Source organism: Pyxicephalus adspersus, chromosome 6, assembly GCF_032062135.1.
Source record: "Pyxicephalus adspersus chromosome 6, UCB_Pads_2.0, whole genome shotgun sequence".
NCBI lineage: Eukaryota > Metazoa > Chordata > Amphibia > Anura > Pyxicephalidae > Pyxicephalus > Pyxicephalus adspersus.
In genome coordinates this window covers 56242348-56261644 of record NC_092863.1, presented here as the reverse complement: position 1 = coordinate 56261644, position 19297 = coordinate 56242348, and the positions used below count along the sequence as shown (strand labels likewise).

Here is a 19297-nt window from a genome sequence, read left to right as displayed (position 1 = left end):
CCAAAACAGGGTTGTTTATTAAACTCCAAAAAGTAGTTTTTAGCACAAAGCAAATTCATACTTCATAAAACGTAAAAGTTTTAAATATTAAAGCCCCACACTGTCACTCATAGTTCCATCAGTCAGGATTTGCTACAGGGGTCCTTTCAATCATACTCCCAATGGTTTAATCCAAAAAACACTGTTGTTTGGTTAGTACACCTTACTACTCACATTCACTCAGATTCCTCAGGCCGTTCTCCTCGAGCCACTTCTGGCAACCAGTTCCAATTTCATCTACTAGTCTGCAGTATAACATAGTTATAACATATGTTATACAGCAGTATATCTAGTTATGCTGGTAGTGAGTGGTTATGACATAATTCCCCTTGATGAGAGACACTACTTTGCAAATGGAACAATGTTTCATCCTCAGTACTAATATGGTTCAGCATTTATATATGTATATTTATATATATGGTTCAATATAGGAGCCTCTTTGTTATCATCTTTAGTGATACAATATGAAACTATTATGTTATGTTTTATTGTCAGATCCAGCATATGTATAATCTTACGCTCCAAAAGAAGGTTGTACAAAACACATCTAGAAGTGAGAAATAGTTTGTAATCATTAATGGATATCTAAAGTTCTGGTTACAAAAACTTGGATGTGAATAATTGGGGTCATGTGCGAAATTGTGTTGTAGTCATCATTGTTTGTTAAAGTAAAAGTTGAATTTTAAATGTGGTTACAATTTAATGTACTATAAAAGTCCCTTTTTCGGTTTGCTGTATCAAACATTTTTCAATATGACAAACAGATCATGATTGTTTCGTACTATGCCTCCAATGACAGGTTTTTACCCTTTTTTCACACCTCTTGCAATTGCTTTCCCATGATCTTATAATTTGACGCAACTCTGATCCATCTGATGCCTTGGTTGGATAAAGTATGGACAACTCATCTCACTTAACCCAGATCGATAAGCTCCCTTAGACCTCGCTTGTATGACTCACCTAAGACAAAGGTCTTAGGTATGTAGTATCGAGTGTGGGGGCTCTCCAATAGGAATCGGCACCAGGCAAAGCCGCCTGTTATCGCCACTCCTTTTGCCCTGGACATAGAGGTAAGGGACCACACTGATATTCAAAGTATTAATTATGCTCCCCCTTCAACCCCTTGGTTGTAAGTGATGCGAGACATCAAAAGCAGCAGACACAATTCCATCTACCCCAGATGTCTGGGTCAGGCAATGCTCTTGCAATCATTACACTTTAACATATTTATTACCTAAAGCTAACTCTAAGCTAATTTATAGTACCGTTGTGTAAAGCAGGTGAGCACACAAAACATTTTTTTTCATGCTGTAATGCTTAGTACAGTGTATTTACTAAACAGAGATACGTCTTATACCTTCTGAAACTTAAATCCTGATAATGACATGCCAAACACTGTCAGGGGGAGATTCCTCAATTGTTAGACTACAGGGGGTTTTCTTAGATCCCTATGACAGCAGCTTTAATATTAGCAAGACAAAACACACCAGAACAAGTCAAATGCAGGAGCGTGTCTGTGTTCCATTTATCAAACACCTATTTTAGCTATGTATTTTTTAGGCTGTTTTAAATTGTGTATGTGTTTTTATATGCAACACTAAAGGATGTGTTATCATGCCTTTGGGGTATAAGGCTCCCTATTTGCAAAAAATGTTGGCTATTTAGCAGCCCTATTTGTGGTATGAACCTCGTTAATCACTCTCTGAATACAAGACCAAGTTCCTTAGTATCAGCAGGGAAAAGTGTCTTAGCAGACACCACAAAGGTTTACTAAAGCTCACTTTACCTTTTAGTAGCTAAAGAGTTTTTGTCCTATTGAGCAAACATGACAATAGAATGATGTTTCTTCAAATAGCAGCCACCCATACACCGACCTGGGAATCAGAAGGCATGTTATAAGTCTACACTTTCTAATGCATCCTCAGAGCAAAATGGATTTTCTAAAAACTCGTAATTCTCTGTATAGCAGTGTCTGGAGGCAAGGAAGGAAAGACCCTGTGTCCATGTAGGGCCCACTTCCTGATAATCAAGAGCGTGTTTTGTGGATCCCTAGAATTCCTCCAGAGGTTGCTGGGGGATCCTTGAGTAATGAGTAAGTTGTGCCTCTTCAATCAGTTTAACTTTTTGCTATCTGTAAGGGTGGCAGTTTTTTCACTGGCCATCTATGTAAGAGACATTCTTCCTATTGACCACCACAGTAATGAACTGTGAGCTGTGGATATATTAATTAAGGCAGGGTTCCCTGAAGATCTGAATGTTATTTCAAGGGGGTCAAAAACACTGCTCTAGAGAGTAGTACATTAACAATGACCAGTCATATCATTTGAGATTCCAGCACAGCCATTTGAGATTCAACACAGAAAATCCTGTCTACTCGACCATCTATAGATTGGCCTTGATGTTAGTTCTGCAGTTTCCCCCTATTGTATTAGATACATGAAACAACCTCTGGTTTATTGGAGGTGTTATAAATATTTCTCTGGCTTCATTTGGGTCTTTGGTCCAGGGTGCTTATCTTTTGCATTTCGTTACCATTATGTCATCTATATCTTACACATTTGCTGGTTTGATTCACTGTCTTTTTTTCTTATCTTCATATAATCAAGCTCTTATAAATATGTATTCCTTTATTTTTGTGATAACAAAAAAGGGGAAATACCTAAGCAAGGTTCAGTAATTTTATTTTGAAAAGAAATTGTACACTGTACAAACCCATAACTACCAATGGAATAAATACAGAAGAAAATAAAGTTACAAATAGCAGAATGTTAACCAGTTAAATGTCCAGAACATAATACATTGGTGAGAAATCTACAGATGCCAGTGGGATCAAGCTTTTAGAATTGTACAGAGGGTGAAAATGACTGTAACAGGTTTATGAGATAAAAGTAAAAAATACTTTTAAAAAAGTTACCTAAAATAATGCATTAATACAAGCAAGCCGATTTGTTAACTTGTAAGGTGAATGGCTACAAGAATCCAATTTAGGTCACTACATCCCAATGACATATTACCCACAATAACCTTTGACTGAAAACCTATTATCAGCCATTGATGTGACTTTTATATTACAAGGATAAAAACTACACTTGTTTTTCACTGAATTTTGCAGGCCGGCCTGCCTAGATGTAAGAGAAACCCATATCCAAAGCAGAATGTTGTACAATACAACATTCAGTGGATGGGGAATAAAAACTGCAGCAGATAGCAACCATACACCAGTATTGAAACATTTTCAATCCACTAAGTGCAAATATAAGCCCAAAGTAAGAGATGCCAGAGCATGGGAATTTATGGATTAACATATTATATAAACCTGTATTTGCCCATACTGGACCAAAAAAAAATCAAGTAAGCCTTCCAGGAGGCATAATAAGCATCAATAACTTCCACTGCTTTGTCAGAGCCCTATGCTGTCAAACTGATCAGAGGGTCATCTAAACAGGATTCAGCCTTTTCAGAAAGGCCAAGTTTGCACAGGACTTCAGAGTGTGTTGTCAGCAACCTGGGGTAGTGGATTTTAGGAAGGTAAATAGGTTCTGCTGACATCGCCTTATGAAATCCGTACCAATTACTTTACTGTGTATGAGAAAGGTTGCGCTCAATTCAAGAATTCAGGTATTCATAAAACAATCAAACCCTAGTGTATTTTCTCTTCTCATGTCTCACTGGTGGGCCAGGTCCTAGTAGGGTCTTGCTGTATAATAAAATCCAGTGATAAATGCAAGTGTAAAAGAGCACTTGCAAGTTATTTCTCTTCTTTGTTGATAATCAATATTGTGTGGGTTACTGTTGAACATTCGGCTTCATAGTTACCAATGTGCATTTTGTCTTAGAATAACAGAAGATAAAATTATTCAAGGCTCACATTGGTATAGCTATGCAGCTTTGAAAAAATGCTATTTAATTATGATATGGGCAAAAGGGACATCCTGGCTTAATATGTAAAATTTAGCTATCAATATGGTTGGCCAGATTATGAATTGAGCTGCCCTTCTCAGAGAAGTAGTAATATAGATTGGGCAGGACAATCCACAGATGGCCCAGTTACCTGAACATTGCGTCTTTATTGCATTAAGCCTACAATTACTGATCCTTGTATGAGCATTTAAAAAGTGGGTGTTCTGCTTTCACAACATAGAACCAATAGAAGAACCATTTTCAACTGTTAACTACATCAGCAGTACCATTATTCTGTATACAAAATAAGGGCTTACCAGTATGTGGTGCACACTTCACCTTTCAACAAGTTATACTCCTTTCAAGTAAATTGAACCAGATATTTTTTTCAGTAAAACGAAAAAAAAAAAAAAAAATATCCTCAACTACCCCATGCGATGAATAATTTTACATATTTCCAGTCCTTCCTTGTTAGTATATCTTCTAAAATGGTACACTAGAATGGCTTTCTGACATTTTTCATTTGTTGAAATGGACAATTTATAACAGTATAGATACATTCAGATCTTAGATAGAATTTTACCACCATATATGTTACATTTATGATGATGAAAAAGCTTTTTTTTTTAATATATACACAGAAAATATACATTTACTGTGAGGTCTTGAGGTATATTCCTACTGAGGAAAGTTAGTTAACACCATCCTGAAATTCTTCGTATCGGATACAGATTTATAGAGAACAGTCCATGTTTAAGCAAGGCTTAAACTGATGATGTGTAACACATCACAGGCGGTTTAGCTTTTAAGAAAATGTGTGTGAATTTTTTTTTTTAAACGTTTAATTTCAAGAAAACTGTAAAATGTTGGCAACATATATATATATTTATATGCATGAACATATCACTGCAGACCATACAACTTCCAATTTTGTATTGAGATGCTATGAGTCAGATGTGTATAAGGAATGATAACAAGTTCAACTCAAAGAAAAGCACACAAATAATCAGGGCCAAGGACCCAACTCCAGTCAAAACTAATTTTAAAATTAGGTTTTAAATAGAGTGGAGGAAAGTTCAATTACCAAAAAACAACAGCATCATCCTGGTTTGTTCACTGCGGCATGACATATTTGGACTGAAATGTAGAACACAATCAATTGTGTAAAAACAAGACTCTTTTTCCAACTGAAGGTTTAGTACAAACTGATTGACCGTAGAAAGTCCTTCAAATGTAAGTAGTTCTAGTTAACTATTAGTGAATTTAGACCAACATACAGCAGCCTGATGGATGTGTGCTTCAACATTTAATGCAAGTTAAAGCTGATACACATGGGCAGATGGGGCCAGCATACCACACTTTATTTGGTGTTTGCAATTATGCATGCATCAGAAATAACCATATACATGAACATTTTTTAGCCCATTCAATATCAAAGAGGATAGAAAACATATGTACACCATACATAGGCCAGTTGGCATACCAGGGGCTAAAACATTACTAGGATGATAACCGTGTTGCTAGCTTAAAACAGATTCTAAAAACTACCAGATAAAATAGAAACTTGGATAACTAGCACCAGCATATAACTCCTATACTGTCCATAAACTCTGTTGTCTTTGTCAGAGCAACCTATAATTCAAACCAGAATGATAAGTTACAAATAAGTTATATTGATTTTGTTTTTAAATTGGGAGTAAAAAATGTATGTATACCGATTGGCAGACAAAAAGAAAAGTAAAAATACTGCTTTGATTAAGCCCTTGATCCTATAAACCTAATTTTTTAAAGGGAAAACTACAGACACAGATAAACCATTGACTGTGTAGCAAATCATAAATGATATAGCTGCCTGGAACAGAGAGAAGAGGTTACATGGATTTTTAAGAACAATGTGGTGCTTTAGTGGTAAAGCAAACTAGCAAATGCAGGCAGACAGTGGAATGCATTGATGCTGATAAATGGTGCATGATAAAGGCATTCAAATACTCCTCGATAAAGTGATCAGCTCAGTCCACTTGTGAAAATGGCTTATGATGATTTTTAAGTTGCTACAAATATTTACCATATTTACCCACTGTATGTGGAACTTTATATTAAAATAAAAATTCCTAGACCAAAAGGCACAGTAACAAAACCAGAATTATGAAAATTCACATGGAGGCTTAAAACTGAACAGGTACCATCTTTAAATATCTTACATGTTAAATAGCAAAATGGAAAACATATATACAGCAGCAACACAAATGTAAAAATGACTACAGAAAACAGTGCGTAGACCCTCCTGAGTGTTTACAACAACCACTTCAAAAGACTGTCATTGGTATTGTGAGTTGTCACAGAAAGTTTCCCATTTCCTCAAGTCCTGGCCTCCCGTCCAGGCTTTGATGGATTTTTGCTTTGTAGGTTGAGAAGATAAAAAGAGTTCTATTCTCATTAAAGAGACGAAGATTTCAGTAAGGCTGTCCTAGAGTTGCAGTAACCAATGTACCTTACAATAAACCGACCCCCCAAAAAATAAAAGAAGTTTAGCTGGACAGTCTAGACCGCTTCAGTGTTCTGTGCCGAACTGTCAGATTTTGCCTTTTTGCTTGGAGGGGCACCATCATCAGAATCCTAAATTACAAGGGAAAAAGCCATGTTATTTCAATTACACAATGATCCACCTTGAAATGTGTGAAAATGATACAATAGATAAGATGTTGCTTTCAATAAAAAAACCAAACGTAAGGCAAATCTATTGAAAACAAGACTAACAGACTAATATAAACCAGTTCCTCTAAATATTACCTATCTGCTGGTTGTAGGAAAGACTCCCTACTGATTTACATCAACCTCTTAGATTGTAAGCTCTTTAGGGCAAGGTCCTCTCGTGTCACTGTCTGTGTCTGTCAACCCCTATTTAATGTACAGTGCTGCATAATACGTTGCTGCTATATACTGTTTAATAATAAAAATACCCTGTTGTGCTGGGAGGGGAAAAGTGGAGTGCTCCTTGATCAGGCTGGGCAATGTGTGCACGGTGGTTATCCCAGCTGTGTATAATTGATACACAGGAAAATGTACCTGGTCATGTGCTCTTCAACAAAATATGGCCATCCTTACCTATCCCAGCTGAACCCATCTATCATGTTTAAGCTTACATGAGATTTTAGTGATTGGACTTCCAGATTCCCAGCCACAATTGGGCTCATGTAACAATTAATCAATTTATTCAGACATCTTCCTCAACATTTTACAGGAGTCCACAGTCAAGTCACAGTCTCTCAGAGGAACTTTAAAACTCTTATGTCTCCATTATAGTCATAAGTCATTAACTTTGTCTAAGGCCAGTTTGGAGGGAAGTGCATTAACCTTAAGATTTCAGCTTGGGACCACCCTAGTGCTGCATGACAATAATTAAACTAATTACTATTACTAAAAAATGTGTTTGTGGTCAAAGCAACATTTAAGTATGTATAGGTTACAGATTGTAGTAATTTGAACTCTGTTAACATCCACTACCGTTTAATAAACATTTAATTTTAATATGTGTTTGTGTGGAACTTTCCACAGACGACTGTCAGAGGCAGTTCTTGGCTCCAGAAGTTGGTCTAGCTTCCCAGCTTTGTTGTGTGTTACTGAATGCATTGCGAACGTGGGATACAGTGTTATGTGTGTTCCATTAAAGCGGACCTATTAGCACAACGTTTACTTTATATAAAAGGGTAGATACCCCCTTTATTTGAAGGAAAAATGTTCTTGTTATAACTATTTAAAGCAATGACAATAAAACTGGGTGCCTTCTATAGGCAGTTAGAGCTATTTAGTACTGTACACAGGCTTTTACCTGCAAAGTGCAATGTTTTATATTTAGCTGACTTGTCTGACATTTGAATTCCTTAGTCTTGGCGGAATAGAGAACCCAAATTCACTTTAAATTCACTTTTGTGTTTCTTTTATAGTTACACAGTATGCATTTTAAGCTTGCTGTTCAGACCATTACCTGAGAATTTTTTGTGTTCTCTGTAGAAGTATCTTTGTCACCACAAGACTGAAGCTCAGTTTTCTCTGAATTGATTAGTGAACTTTCCACAGACGACTGTGAATTTTGTCCTGAAGTAACTGAAAAAGAAGTTGACAGAAAACACTATAAATAAAAAAAACTTAATTCCATCAGAAAAACCTCTTAAACAAAATAGAATGCAGTAACACATATCAAGCAGCATTTTTTTCTTTTAATTTAAATAAATAAAAAATAAAATTCAAATAAAAAAGGTGAACTTTGGTTGAAGTGGATCCCTTTAGTTTGTACATAATTTTTGTGCTGTCCTACCAAATAATCTCAATTTTAAACCTTATTTAGGAAGTAGGACAAGTGCAGTTTATACACTGATCAGCACAAACAAACCACTGACAGGTTAAGTAAACCTGGCTTATTTTACAATGGCACTTAGCATTGAGTGGGGTAGAGGAGGCAGAAAGTGAACAGATTTTGAATTTCAATGTGTTGAAAAATAGGTATGTTAAAGGGTCTAAGTCAGAGCGTGTCCAAAAATGGGGTTGTTGTAGGATTTTCCTCGTAATGGTCAGAACATACAAAAAGTGGTCCAAGAAGGAACAACCAATGAACCAGTACCAAGGGTCAAGGCTCAATGATGTGCTTAACAATGAAGACTTATCCATTTGGTTCCATCCTACACCTGACCAAAAGAGGAGATGACAGCATGATGTGCAAGGATGTGACTTAGATCTGCTGCTAAGGTCTTGTCTACTCTGCCAAATATCACAGAAAAGTTAATGCTTCAAAGGAGTCAGAGCGTTTCAGCAGCACAAACTGAACCTACACATTAATATGTGGGTGGGTTTTAATGTTTTTGGTGACCTGACAAGGAGCAGGATCAGTTTTTTTTCTGAAAAAGTTCTAGATAAGCATTTAGACAAAAAGAATTTAAACAAAGAGCACACTTGTTCTATAGCTACACAAGGTAGGAACTTAAGCCTACGTACATACGTGCAATAGTTCTCATCCGATAATCAGCTCAGGGCCCAATTGGGTCGAGAATCTGGCGTGTGTACAGCTCTGTTCATTTTATCTTCCGAACGACCGTCCTGGCGGATCCACGGACAATGGACAACATACAATCGTACTGCAAGTGAAGGGGAGAGAGCGCAGCGGGATGCGGCTCCGTTGTTCTCCACCTCCCCTCTCCATAGAGCAGAACGCTGCTGTATGTACAGCACTCCTTCATGCATCGTGCAGTCGTTTGTCATTGGAAAGGATCGTGAAAGATCCTTTCTAGCGACAATTATTGCACATGTGTATGTAGCCTAAGAGTTTACAAAGAAATGTCTATACATCATCAATTTTGTGCATTGCTTAGTCACCAAACTAGATTCTCAAACTATTTCTTTCCACTGTCGCAGCTCAATATCACTTTAAAGAAAGCACAACCTCAAAACTAAGTCAAACTGAAGAATATCTATGTATATCTCCAGCTGGAAAAAGTACTTCCTGAATGTGAACTGTAGTGGATGTTGTTTGTGTACGGTTTCCACAAGTGAGCCGTTTGCTTCTGTACAGCTGGGCTTAAAATCCCAAAGCTTTTAACTCAGAGGATTTAAATTACATTTGCATCAGGGTGAATGATGCAGAGAATAAATAGTTCTCTTTCTCCGTTCATCATAATAAAAGTATTATTAGATATTTTTTTACAGTGTGTTTTCCAGAAATGCAGATTAGGCCTCAAATGGGTGCAAGTTAAAAGAGAGGGACGGATGGAGTACCTGATATTTGACCAATTAAGCTCTTATCTGAAAAGCAGCTTCCAGCTCTAAATTCTTTTTTTTTTTTTTTTGGGGGGGGGGGGATGTTGAGAAACAGATGAACCAAGTAGGTGGCTTGTTTTACAATATTCACAGATAGTTATTAGAATGGAAGCCATTTAAAAGCATAGGAAAGAAAAGGAGAAAGTTTCCAAAAACATTCCTTGTCCTGTAACCAACAGTAGACACCTACCAAATGTTGTTTTTCTACTTTTGCAGTTCACACAAAATACTAGGTGGCAGAGCAAAGCTACATGGATTTCAGTTTATTCAAACTCAAAATGCCCTCTGCATTTTTCAATACATTTTACAAAGTGGCTATTGACTAGGTGACTTTTAGTGACTAAGGAAACATTGGAACTACTGAATTACCTTCAGAATCCTGGTGCTCACTGGCATTAGAATTAGCCTCCTCGGACTTCAACTCAGTGCTGTCTGCCGGGGTGTTAAGATTGTCTGGTGCAGGGCTGCAAGTGCTACTGTTCTCCTGCTTCACAGGGGATGCATCCGCTATGGAGCTCTGGTTGCTATTTTCATCTGAAAGGAAATAAACTGGTAATTAACGTGGTAACACACAAAAAAATATTGTTCATATTCATAACGAATACCAATAGAAGAGGTAAAGAGGAATCTGTCTAGTGACAACACCTGAGGCCTGAGAACCCAAAGTAAGTAAATGTACCATACACATTTTGGTTTCCAGGACAATGAGAAATTACTAACCAGCATTTTGAAAAAGAAAAAAAACTAAAAAAAAACTGACAAGGACAGACAATAAAAACATTAAGGTGTCCTATTAGTTGCAGTGCTTGCTTTAAAATACAACTTTTCAATATGAGATGGAAGAACCAAAGCCTTTATGACTCCTTCTATACTCACCATGCATGTCCATCATTCCTGGAGAAGAGCTGTTTTCTGGGGTTGTCAGTTCTGATCCACATTTCTCATCTTTTGTTTTTTTCTTGTTTTTGGTCTTCTGCAAAAACAAAGGAAAAAATATTACTTGAGTACTGAAGTGGTCACACACAAAAATGGCCAGTATCCACAACACAGACCACAATGAGAAAACTGCAAACTGATAGATCTGTTAGAGGGAAGATGGAAGGAAATCAGAAATTAGACATCAGACAAACATAACTGCAGTTTATCAATAACAACTTTGTACTGATAAAAGGTATGCAAACTCGGGTCTGCCTAGTATGGTCATTTATAGCTACAGAACATGCAAAGACTACAGATTTTAACTTAACTCTCCTAACTCAACACAACACATTTACAACTCCAGCCTTGGATGTTTTTCTTACTTGTTTGCCAGGGCTTATTAGAATAATATACTGCTAGCAGAAAAAACTTATGTTGTAACGTAACTGCAAGGCTACAGTAATGCAAAAAAAAAAATAATAAAATAATTAGAATGCACCCGTGATGGATTCTACTTAATACTTTACTTATGAGATTCCCCCTCACTTCTGTCTCGAAGACAACAGGTTTCAACTGAATGAAAAAATGCCTGGCATTACCTGTGCTTGTGAAGCAATCACAATTGTATATATGAAATAGGCTTAAGGGTTAGGGTGCATGATAAGGGTTTGCTTCGGACTTTTTATTGTAAAGGATTTTGAACAGATGTAGATTATAGCATTTGAGCTTTGAACTTGATCTAGGGAGGGAGGGTAGCAGTTAAATTCACCTGGTTGCCTTGCCCTTCATGGCTGAAGTTTACTGTATTAGGACTGCCACTTTTATTGCCACCTTGAGTGTTCTCACTCAAGTACAAGTAATAGCGGTCATGGAGAACAAATCATTCCCAAATGTGGATATATAAAGCACAGACAAGTAATAGCTCCTATATAGGATTGCATTATTGTTTACATTTGGGAAATTCAGGGATCACTGTCCTTGTAACCATAAAAATGTAAATGTATAGGTGGGATTATAGGTTCAATAGTTTACTAGCATAGCTGAGGAAATGCTTCTTTTCAGGGCCGAGTAGCTGAAACTCAAATTACACACACCTTAATGAGTCACACTTGCAGCCTTGTTCTTTATGACTACTCAAAGAAAGTAAAAACTAAAGCACTGCAAAACCTGTATTGGCTGTCTAGAGCTGTTTGATTTTAGGGGCACACGGTATTACATTCTTATATACAAAATAAGCATCTTATAAATATATATATATATAACATTTTAAAATTGTAAAAAGAAAAAACACTTAGTAAACACCATTATTGTTTCTTTGAGAATGCCTGTGAGACTAATGATAAAGAACTGAACATTAGGCCTGCTTTATTAAAGCTCTCCAAGGCTGGAGAGGATACACTTTCATCAGTGAAGCTTGGTGATCCAGCAAACTTGGAAAGGATCTGGTTAAGGACATCGGCTAGCAAATACCTTTGAAAAAATCCATTCCAGGTTTGCTGGATCACTCAACTTCCCTGATGAAAGTGTATCCTTTAACAGCCTTGGAGAGCTTTAATAAATCAGGCTCATTATTTTTGTTTGTGTGTGTATGTATATACATATCATGCTGTAAGATAAAGTCATTTATTTTAAGCCCCAAAAATATAAAATATAAATAAATAAATCAATCAAAATCCCCCAATCAACCCCAGGATAGTAGATAGACATCGCCACTAACTAGTCCAGTCATCTCCCAAAACCAATAAATGTAAATTTGCAGTAAATTTAAAGTTTACAGAAAAAATATAAAATTAATATTTATGTTATAACTTGGGAAGGGTTAAACTTTTCTTCTGTTTTTTTCAAGCATTGGGGTGGCCATGAAGAGTTATAACCTTTGACTTTTTGTCCTGCGCTTGGCCTGAGCCTTTCTGTCACTTTCTGTACCAGTGACACCCACAGTTTTAGGGCACAACAGTGAGTCACTGGTGCAAGAATATAAAAGAAACAAATAAAAACATTACAAAAGTTTGAAAATCGTACCCACTCCAACCAATGTGACATACAAATGTACAGGTTCCCACCCTACTCCACATGTACCTGGTTCCCACCCCACTCCACCCTTCTCTCATCCTCCCTGACTCCCCCCTTTTTTCCTATTTTACACTTATTTCACTCTTGTTTTATCACTTTTTCCTCCCATAATGTTGTTAAAAGATGACCCAAATTGCATTTTAATTTTAAGCTATCATCTGAAAAGGTTTGGGCAGTATCTTTGGCTTGTATTCTTGGCTAATTCATCAAATTACATAATTGTGACTCATCTGGTGGAACCCTTGAATTGAAACGATCATCCAAGCTTCAGACTCTGGACTTGTTTCCTCCAATTTCGAAAGAAGTTTTTTTTAAGAAGTCCCTCCTGATATTCTAAATCTGTTTAGTTTAGTAGGGGGCCATGATATGTAATGTGCAACAGAATTTTCCATACACAGCACAACATGAAAACGTTGCAGTAATCCACGTAGGTCAATCAGAAATCACTATTACAAAATACTAATTCCTGATTAGTTATTGGGAGCCATCACTTCACCAATTAACTGAAAAAAAAATTGTCAAATATAACCTGTGCCAGAGTTTACATTAAGAACAGTCATTATCAGCAGTCAAACTTCAATACCCAGCTCAGAAAGGGTTAGGATACAGATATTAGAATAGCATGCTGGTGTGTTAGTGATATCCCCGCTCCCTGTAACATTAAAGAACAGACAATAGTAGAAAAGACAGTATCTGACTTTTCCACAGGGTTTTGGTCGCCTCAGAAGTCCCGAATTCTCATCTGTCACTTTCAACTCAATCTAAAGGGAAAGAAATGTAAAAAAATAAATAACTTGATGTAGGCTTATGTAAAATGAATGTCAGTTTAACAAATTTCCCCATCAACAGCAAATTAATCAACTGAACTGCAAAATAAAAGAAAAATAACCATGTTACGGCATACCTAATAATAATAATTATTATGACAAATGTAACACCTTAATGGGCACCCAAAGACTACAGAAAATCACTGGTAATACAAAGTAGTACTAAGTTCTCAGAGACAAGAAAGCTAAACAACAAATTCAATAATTTGAATATACAAATGGTGCCACTTTACATGAGTTACCCAATAGACATTTTGCTAAGAGAAGCCTCAATCAAATATAGTTATAGGTACGGTACATTTGTTAATCTTGATACTACACAATCCTCACGCAACCACCACCCCTCTGGTACACAAACTATTATAAAGCCTGGTACCACTTTTGCCTGTTCTGAATTGGAAGAATTGCAGGGTTTATTCCCAAACTGCTGGCTTCACATAAAAGACTTGTCCACTTCAAAATTAAAATATGCAACAGCCATTTTATTTCCTGGGGATACTAGTGGTAAAATTAATGTGCCTTCTACTTTTCTTCATATATTTAAATGTAAATGAGGGAAACAGTTTCAAAACTGTAAAGAGAAGAGCAGCAGAGTTCTTCCCAGAATGTTGTTTAAGCTGGGTGAAAAGAAATTGTAGGCGGGTGCCTGCCTGGTATTGTGACCCAACTCTTCAGTAACCACCCAAAACAGATGGGTGATGCTCCCAACTAAAAGGGCGTTGTGGAGAACACCGAGAAGTATTACATGAATGACTAACTGCACCTTTCTCCACTATTGTGGTACACAATTAACCTATTGTTAAAAATAGTACCATTTCAAAAAAGTACTAAGATACAACTAATATATATTAAAACTCAATATTGCTAACTTCAGGAGCACTTTTAAGGTTTCTGGAGGAAACATTGCCTTAAATATTTTGTGATCTGCAGATTTAGAAAATAACAGATTACTTCTTTGATGCAGTACTACGTTGAACCACTAGAGAGGGACACTGTACATGTTACACACAAGAAGGTCTTGGCATAGGAAATCAGCCACAGTGCCCATTGCATGAATTCAATAAAACCCCTAATAACATTTTTCCAAAGATTTAGAAACAATCTTCTTCCATTTAAACTAAACTTCCTTTTTTCAAAAGTACAGTTGTGCTGCTAAATATTTGTCTGATGTTTGTGTTATACACTTTTCTTACGGACCATATACATCTTGAATATTTTGGCTATATGCGATATACCCCGTCCTGTTTTTTTTTTTTTAGGAAGCCAATGATATGATTTGCACACAACTATTCAGGTTAGTCTACAGATTGCCCCTGCATGTAAGATATAATTGTTAGTATCACAGGGTGGATAAAACCCAGGGAACATTGGAGAATCAAGTTGTCAAACTAGTAAGAAATGTGATCGACAGATCATTACAGGAAACTATAAAACTAAGAATATCTTACATCATCCACTTTAGGCTCAGCAACAGGCACCCACTTGTAAATTCTAAGAGAAGTATCTCCGACAGTCACCCATTTCTTTTCCCTGAAAGGACAAAATAAGAAGAAAGAAGAAGTAAGAAGCAAAAATACATACAAATACAAAGTAATAATAAAATAAAATAGACTATATATATATATATATATATATATATATATATATATATATATATATATATATATATATATATATATATATATATATACATACACACACACACATACCTATATACACAAAGTTGCCATATTGCAGCTCAGGCATGAGTTTGTGTTTAATGTATAGCCATTTACATTTATAGGTCATAGTGGTTCTTACACAGAGATGTATGCAGGCAATAGACTGAGCACACTGCACTGCAGTTCTCCTTCACTTTAACATCGACTCCCTTTATGTCTAGACAGGATGTGAGGGAAACCGGGGTCACAGGAACAATAGATGGCTGACATATGTTCTAGCTTACACTTCTACAGAGAAATAAAAACTGACAGAGGTTCTAAACCTCATCATAATTCAGGATTTAAAAACACCCAAACTCCTCAGAGAAAAATGTATAAGTGCCATAGTAATTATGTTTTTGTTTCTATGCTAAAATTGATAAATTTTTTATTTTTTTTTCCAGTTTTATTCCAGGGAAGTAAAAAATATGAAATAATAATGAAGTCAGAGGTCAGAGATCGCCTCCAGGGTTGTGGTCCATAGTAAAGAACATCCAACCTTGCATTGGTCTACCTAAAAAATGACTGTATTGTGTGATTTTTGACACACACAATGAAGAATGAACACAATAGTGGGACAACAACAACCTTCCAAGCTGTGTAAATAAGTGTCTGTTGCGTGAAAGTATATCACTGCAAATAAAAAAGAGCAACGAGATCCCCCTGGAGAAGAATACATTGCTGCAATATGCCAGAACTACAAAATAAAATCATTGGAGCCTTCCTTTACACAAGACTATTCAGAATTAGTTATATTTGACACTTGTGTTTGCTTTTTTTTTTAGAATCTCAGGCATTTTTGATGTCAAAGTCACAGCAGCGGGAACACAGCAAGTACAAACATAGCATTGTCATCTTTTATCATATATGCTGAATGGTTACAAGAAATCAAATGATGCCACATGGTACAATCTTATAGCATCAAAATGAAGTTGGCCACACACATACAATCTTCTGTACAGTTACTGACAACTATAGAAGGTATTTTCTGCCATAAGCAGTCTTTTTCCAAGAAGAAGAGAAAGTGTCAGCCTTATACCTAGCACCTAACCCAAAGCAGCTCTTTCATACATAACCCACCTCTATCCAAACCCTTATTACCTAAAGTGTACCTTTATGCAATTCTATAAAGAGGTTATACGGTGTCAGAGATGATTGAAACCTTTGTCAAGTGTCTGGAACAATGTGAAGGCAACACACTAATGCATTCGTCAGAAGTGCTTTCTATTTGAATAACCATTTTAAAAAATTAAAATACCATAATATTCTGTGTTTTAATATCTGTTAAAATACACATCAAAAGGGTGACAAAAGTGTGCTGCAGTCTTGTTTAAAGTGCACAGTGATGCACATTGGCATGCAATGAAACAAGCTTTCATTGAATTTAATGGAGAAAAACTAACACCCACACCAACATAGAAAGGTGCAAATTCAGCCTTACAAAGGTAGTGGCATTTAAACACACTATTATTAGGGAATGGTAAACTAAAACATGTAATTTCTTTTGTCAAGTGTAAACCCTTCTCTATGGAACGAACAAAACCCACTCAAAAACTAAATTTGTCCACTCTATTCGAAGGTAAAAACACTTTAATCCCCCCCCCCCACTGAAGTGACCCCCAAACCTGGCCACCCATACCTAACCTGACTACTATTTGTATAATTCCTAAACTCCATCACCTGGTTACCTCTCCTCTATCCTGCACCATAATATATACACTGTACAGTATCATTATATACACTGTTACAGGAAATATAAATATATAAACACTGTACAGATTGTAACATGTACAGCCAGATCAAGGACAATGATGCCAATTGCTCTTTTTAGCATTTGTAAGACATTTATCATGTAAAATGTAACCACCTCTCATGGTACCAGGACATTTGTATGGGAGGAGTTTAAAGGCAGAGGGTGAAAGCAGATTTAGGATCATTCCAATTACTTATCTTTCTTTTAAAAGCACTTCAGGGGGAAAATAAAGGGATGGTACAAATCCCTTAGGGGAAAACCTGCACTTTGCATGGGTACAAATTGATAAATGTGGGTCATATTCCTGGGCAATAATGGACCATCTGTGCTCATTGTGGCAGCTGACAGCACAGAGAGATAAAAGCTGTATTTACCCTACACTCCCTCCTCACCAATCTGACCGATGGGCCTAGCAGAGTCATCTACCATACAGACTAAGATTTCTGTGCCATTGATACATATATTGTCACATATAAACTGTGTGAGAAAATGAATACAACTCCAGAGTCAGCTGAAGGGCTATGAAGCACGGTCTATGAGCATGGGCTTTGTTTTTCTGCATCTGAAGATTTCAGTTCATGCAAAAATGTATTGTTTCGGAAATAGCATGGGAGGATTAGCAACTCAGTGAGGATTTTTGACAAAGGGTACAGGGCACAGTGACACCATGACAGTTTTGGGGGATCGAGCTGGCCACTGCATAACGACAATCTTGTTGGTCTGGAACCAAGACGTTACTCATTTACTGGTGTGTTTGGGGTCTTTGTCTTGTTGAAACACCAATTTCAAGAGCGTTTCCTTTTCAGCACATGATGTATTCAAACTGAATTATGATCCCTGATATTTGATAAATAGGTCCAACACCATAGTAGGTGAAACATCCCCATATCATAACACCGCCATGCTTCACAGTGTACTGAGGCTTAAATTCGGTGTTTGGGTTTGTCTGACAAGCTGTCTGCGGTCCCTAGACCCAAAAAGACCATTCTTGCCTTTTTAACTCCACAAAATGTTGGGTCATTCCTCTTTAGGGCGGTCAATGTGTTCTTTGGCAAACTGTAACCTCTTCAGCACATCTATTTTTTACCCAACGTTGGAGCTTTGTGGGGGCTTCTTGCTGATAGTTTGGCTTCACATGGATGTCTTCTAATTGTATCAGTACTCACAGGTAACGGTACAAATTCTTTGACCTTCCTGCAGCTGATCATTGGCTGAGGCTTTGCCATTTTGGCTATTCTTTTATTCACTGTAATGGTAGTTTTTCTATTTCTTCAAGGTTTTTCAGGTTTTGGTTGCCATTTTAAAGCATTTGAGATAATTTTATCTGAGAATCCCTTATTTAATAACAACTTTAATCCTGCAGGACCCTCGATGGTCCCACACAGTGCTGGGATTCCCCTTCGCCCCTGCACAGAAGAAGTGCCGCGCTCTGCCATCTTCGCTCTTCCGTTCTCGCACTGAGCAGGTGCGATATATCGGGTGACAAACCCGCTGAAAAAGGTTAAAAAAGAAAAAGACGATCTCGCCGTGCCACATGAGATCGTCATCTCTTTTCCTTAATAGAAAAAATGTCCCTTCTGCGCATGTCTGAGATATTAAATTAATATTTTTCCTTTACATTAAAAGGTTGTCTAACCTTTTCTATAGTAATAAGTAATTACTTACTATAAGTAATTTGTCCAACTACTTTTGAGCCCCTGAAATTAAGTGAGTAAAAAAAAGTCCTTAGTTCCTCACATTTTTTTTTGCAATGTTTTTGTTCAACCGGCTGAATTAAACCTGAAAGTCTGCAGTTCAACTGCATCTGAGTTGTTTCATTTAAAATTAATTGTGGTAATATACAGAACCAAGATTAGAAAAAAGTTGTCTCTGTCCAAATATTTAGAGACCTAACTGTAGTTGAGCTTAGGTCCGGCTTTAAAAAAGGGGTGTAACTGACATCTGTTTTTCACAGAATGAATCATTCACTAATTCAACTCCACACTGCTATTATTTCAAACTTTCTGTGAAGGAATGACACCAAAAGCTTTCTTCATGTTTTGATTTAGAGTAGAATGTTCAGTGTTCCCAAAGCATTTGTGTGTATGGAAATAAAAGCTTTTATAAGAATTCTGAGCTTTATTCAGATTTTTTAACAACTGTATAATCCAGACGCTGATGCTCAGGGGGTAATTTTGTTTTATTATTTTATAAAACTGTGAGATGCATTTTGTTTCCTGATGAGGTGTATTTTGTCACCCGATGCCCCCTATGAGGTGTATTTTGCCTCCTGATGCCCC

At 36.7% G+C, this 19297-nt stretch overlaps 1 protein-coding gene and 1 long non-coding RNA gene across 5 annotated transcripts in view; one reads left to right on the top strand and one right to left on the bottom strand.

Annotated features, from left to right (window-relative positions):
- The window catches only part of LOC140333913 (uncharacterized), a 26015-nt gene extending 10028 nt beyond the window's left edge, over window positions 1-15987 (top strand). The window contains exon 4 of the long non-coding RNA XR_011921445.1: window positions 15670-15987. This is a non-coding gene — a long non-coding RNA (uncharacterized lncRNA). The remainder of the gene's footprint in view (window positions 1-15669) is intronic.
- BCL7A (BAF chromatin remodeling complex subunit BCL7A) overlaps window positions 2704-19297 on the bottom strand; it is an 18889-nt gene continuing 2295 nt past the window's right edge. For 2 of the 4 annotated variants that reach the window (XM_072415922.1, XM_072415923.1), the window contains exons 2-7: window positions 15014-15095; window positions 13437-13499; window positions 10624-10720; window positions 10117-10281; window positions 7925-8043; window positions 2704-6555 (exon numbers count right to left, since the gene is read on the bottom strand). In XM_072415922.1, the coding sequence (XP_072272023.1) occupies window positions 6481-6555; window positions 7925-8043; window positions 10117-10281; window positions 10624-10720; window positions 13437-13499; window positions 15014-15095 (601 nt within the window). In that variant the 3' untranslated portion in view covers window positions 2704-6480. The remainder of the gene's footprint in view (window positions 6556-7924; window positions 8044-10116; window positions 10282-10623; window positions 10721-13436; window positions 13500-15013; window positions 15096-19297) is intronic. The other 2 variants (XM_072415924.1, XM_072415925.1) reach the window with 1 other exon arrangement.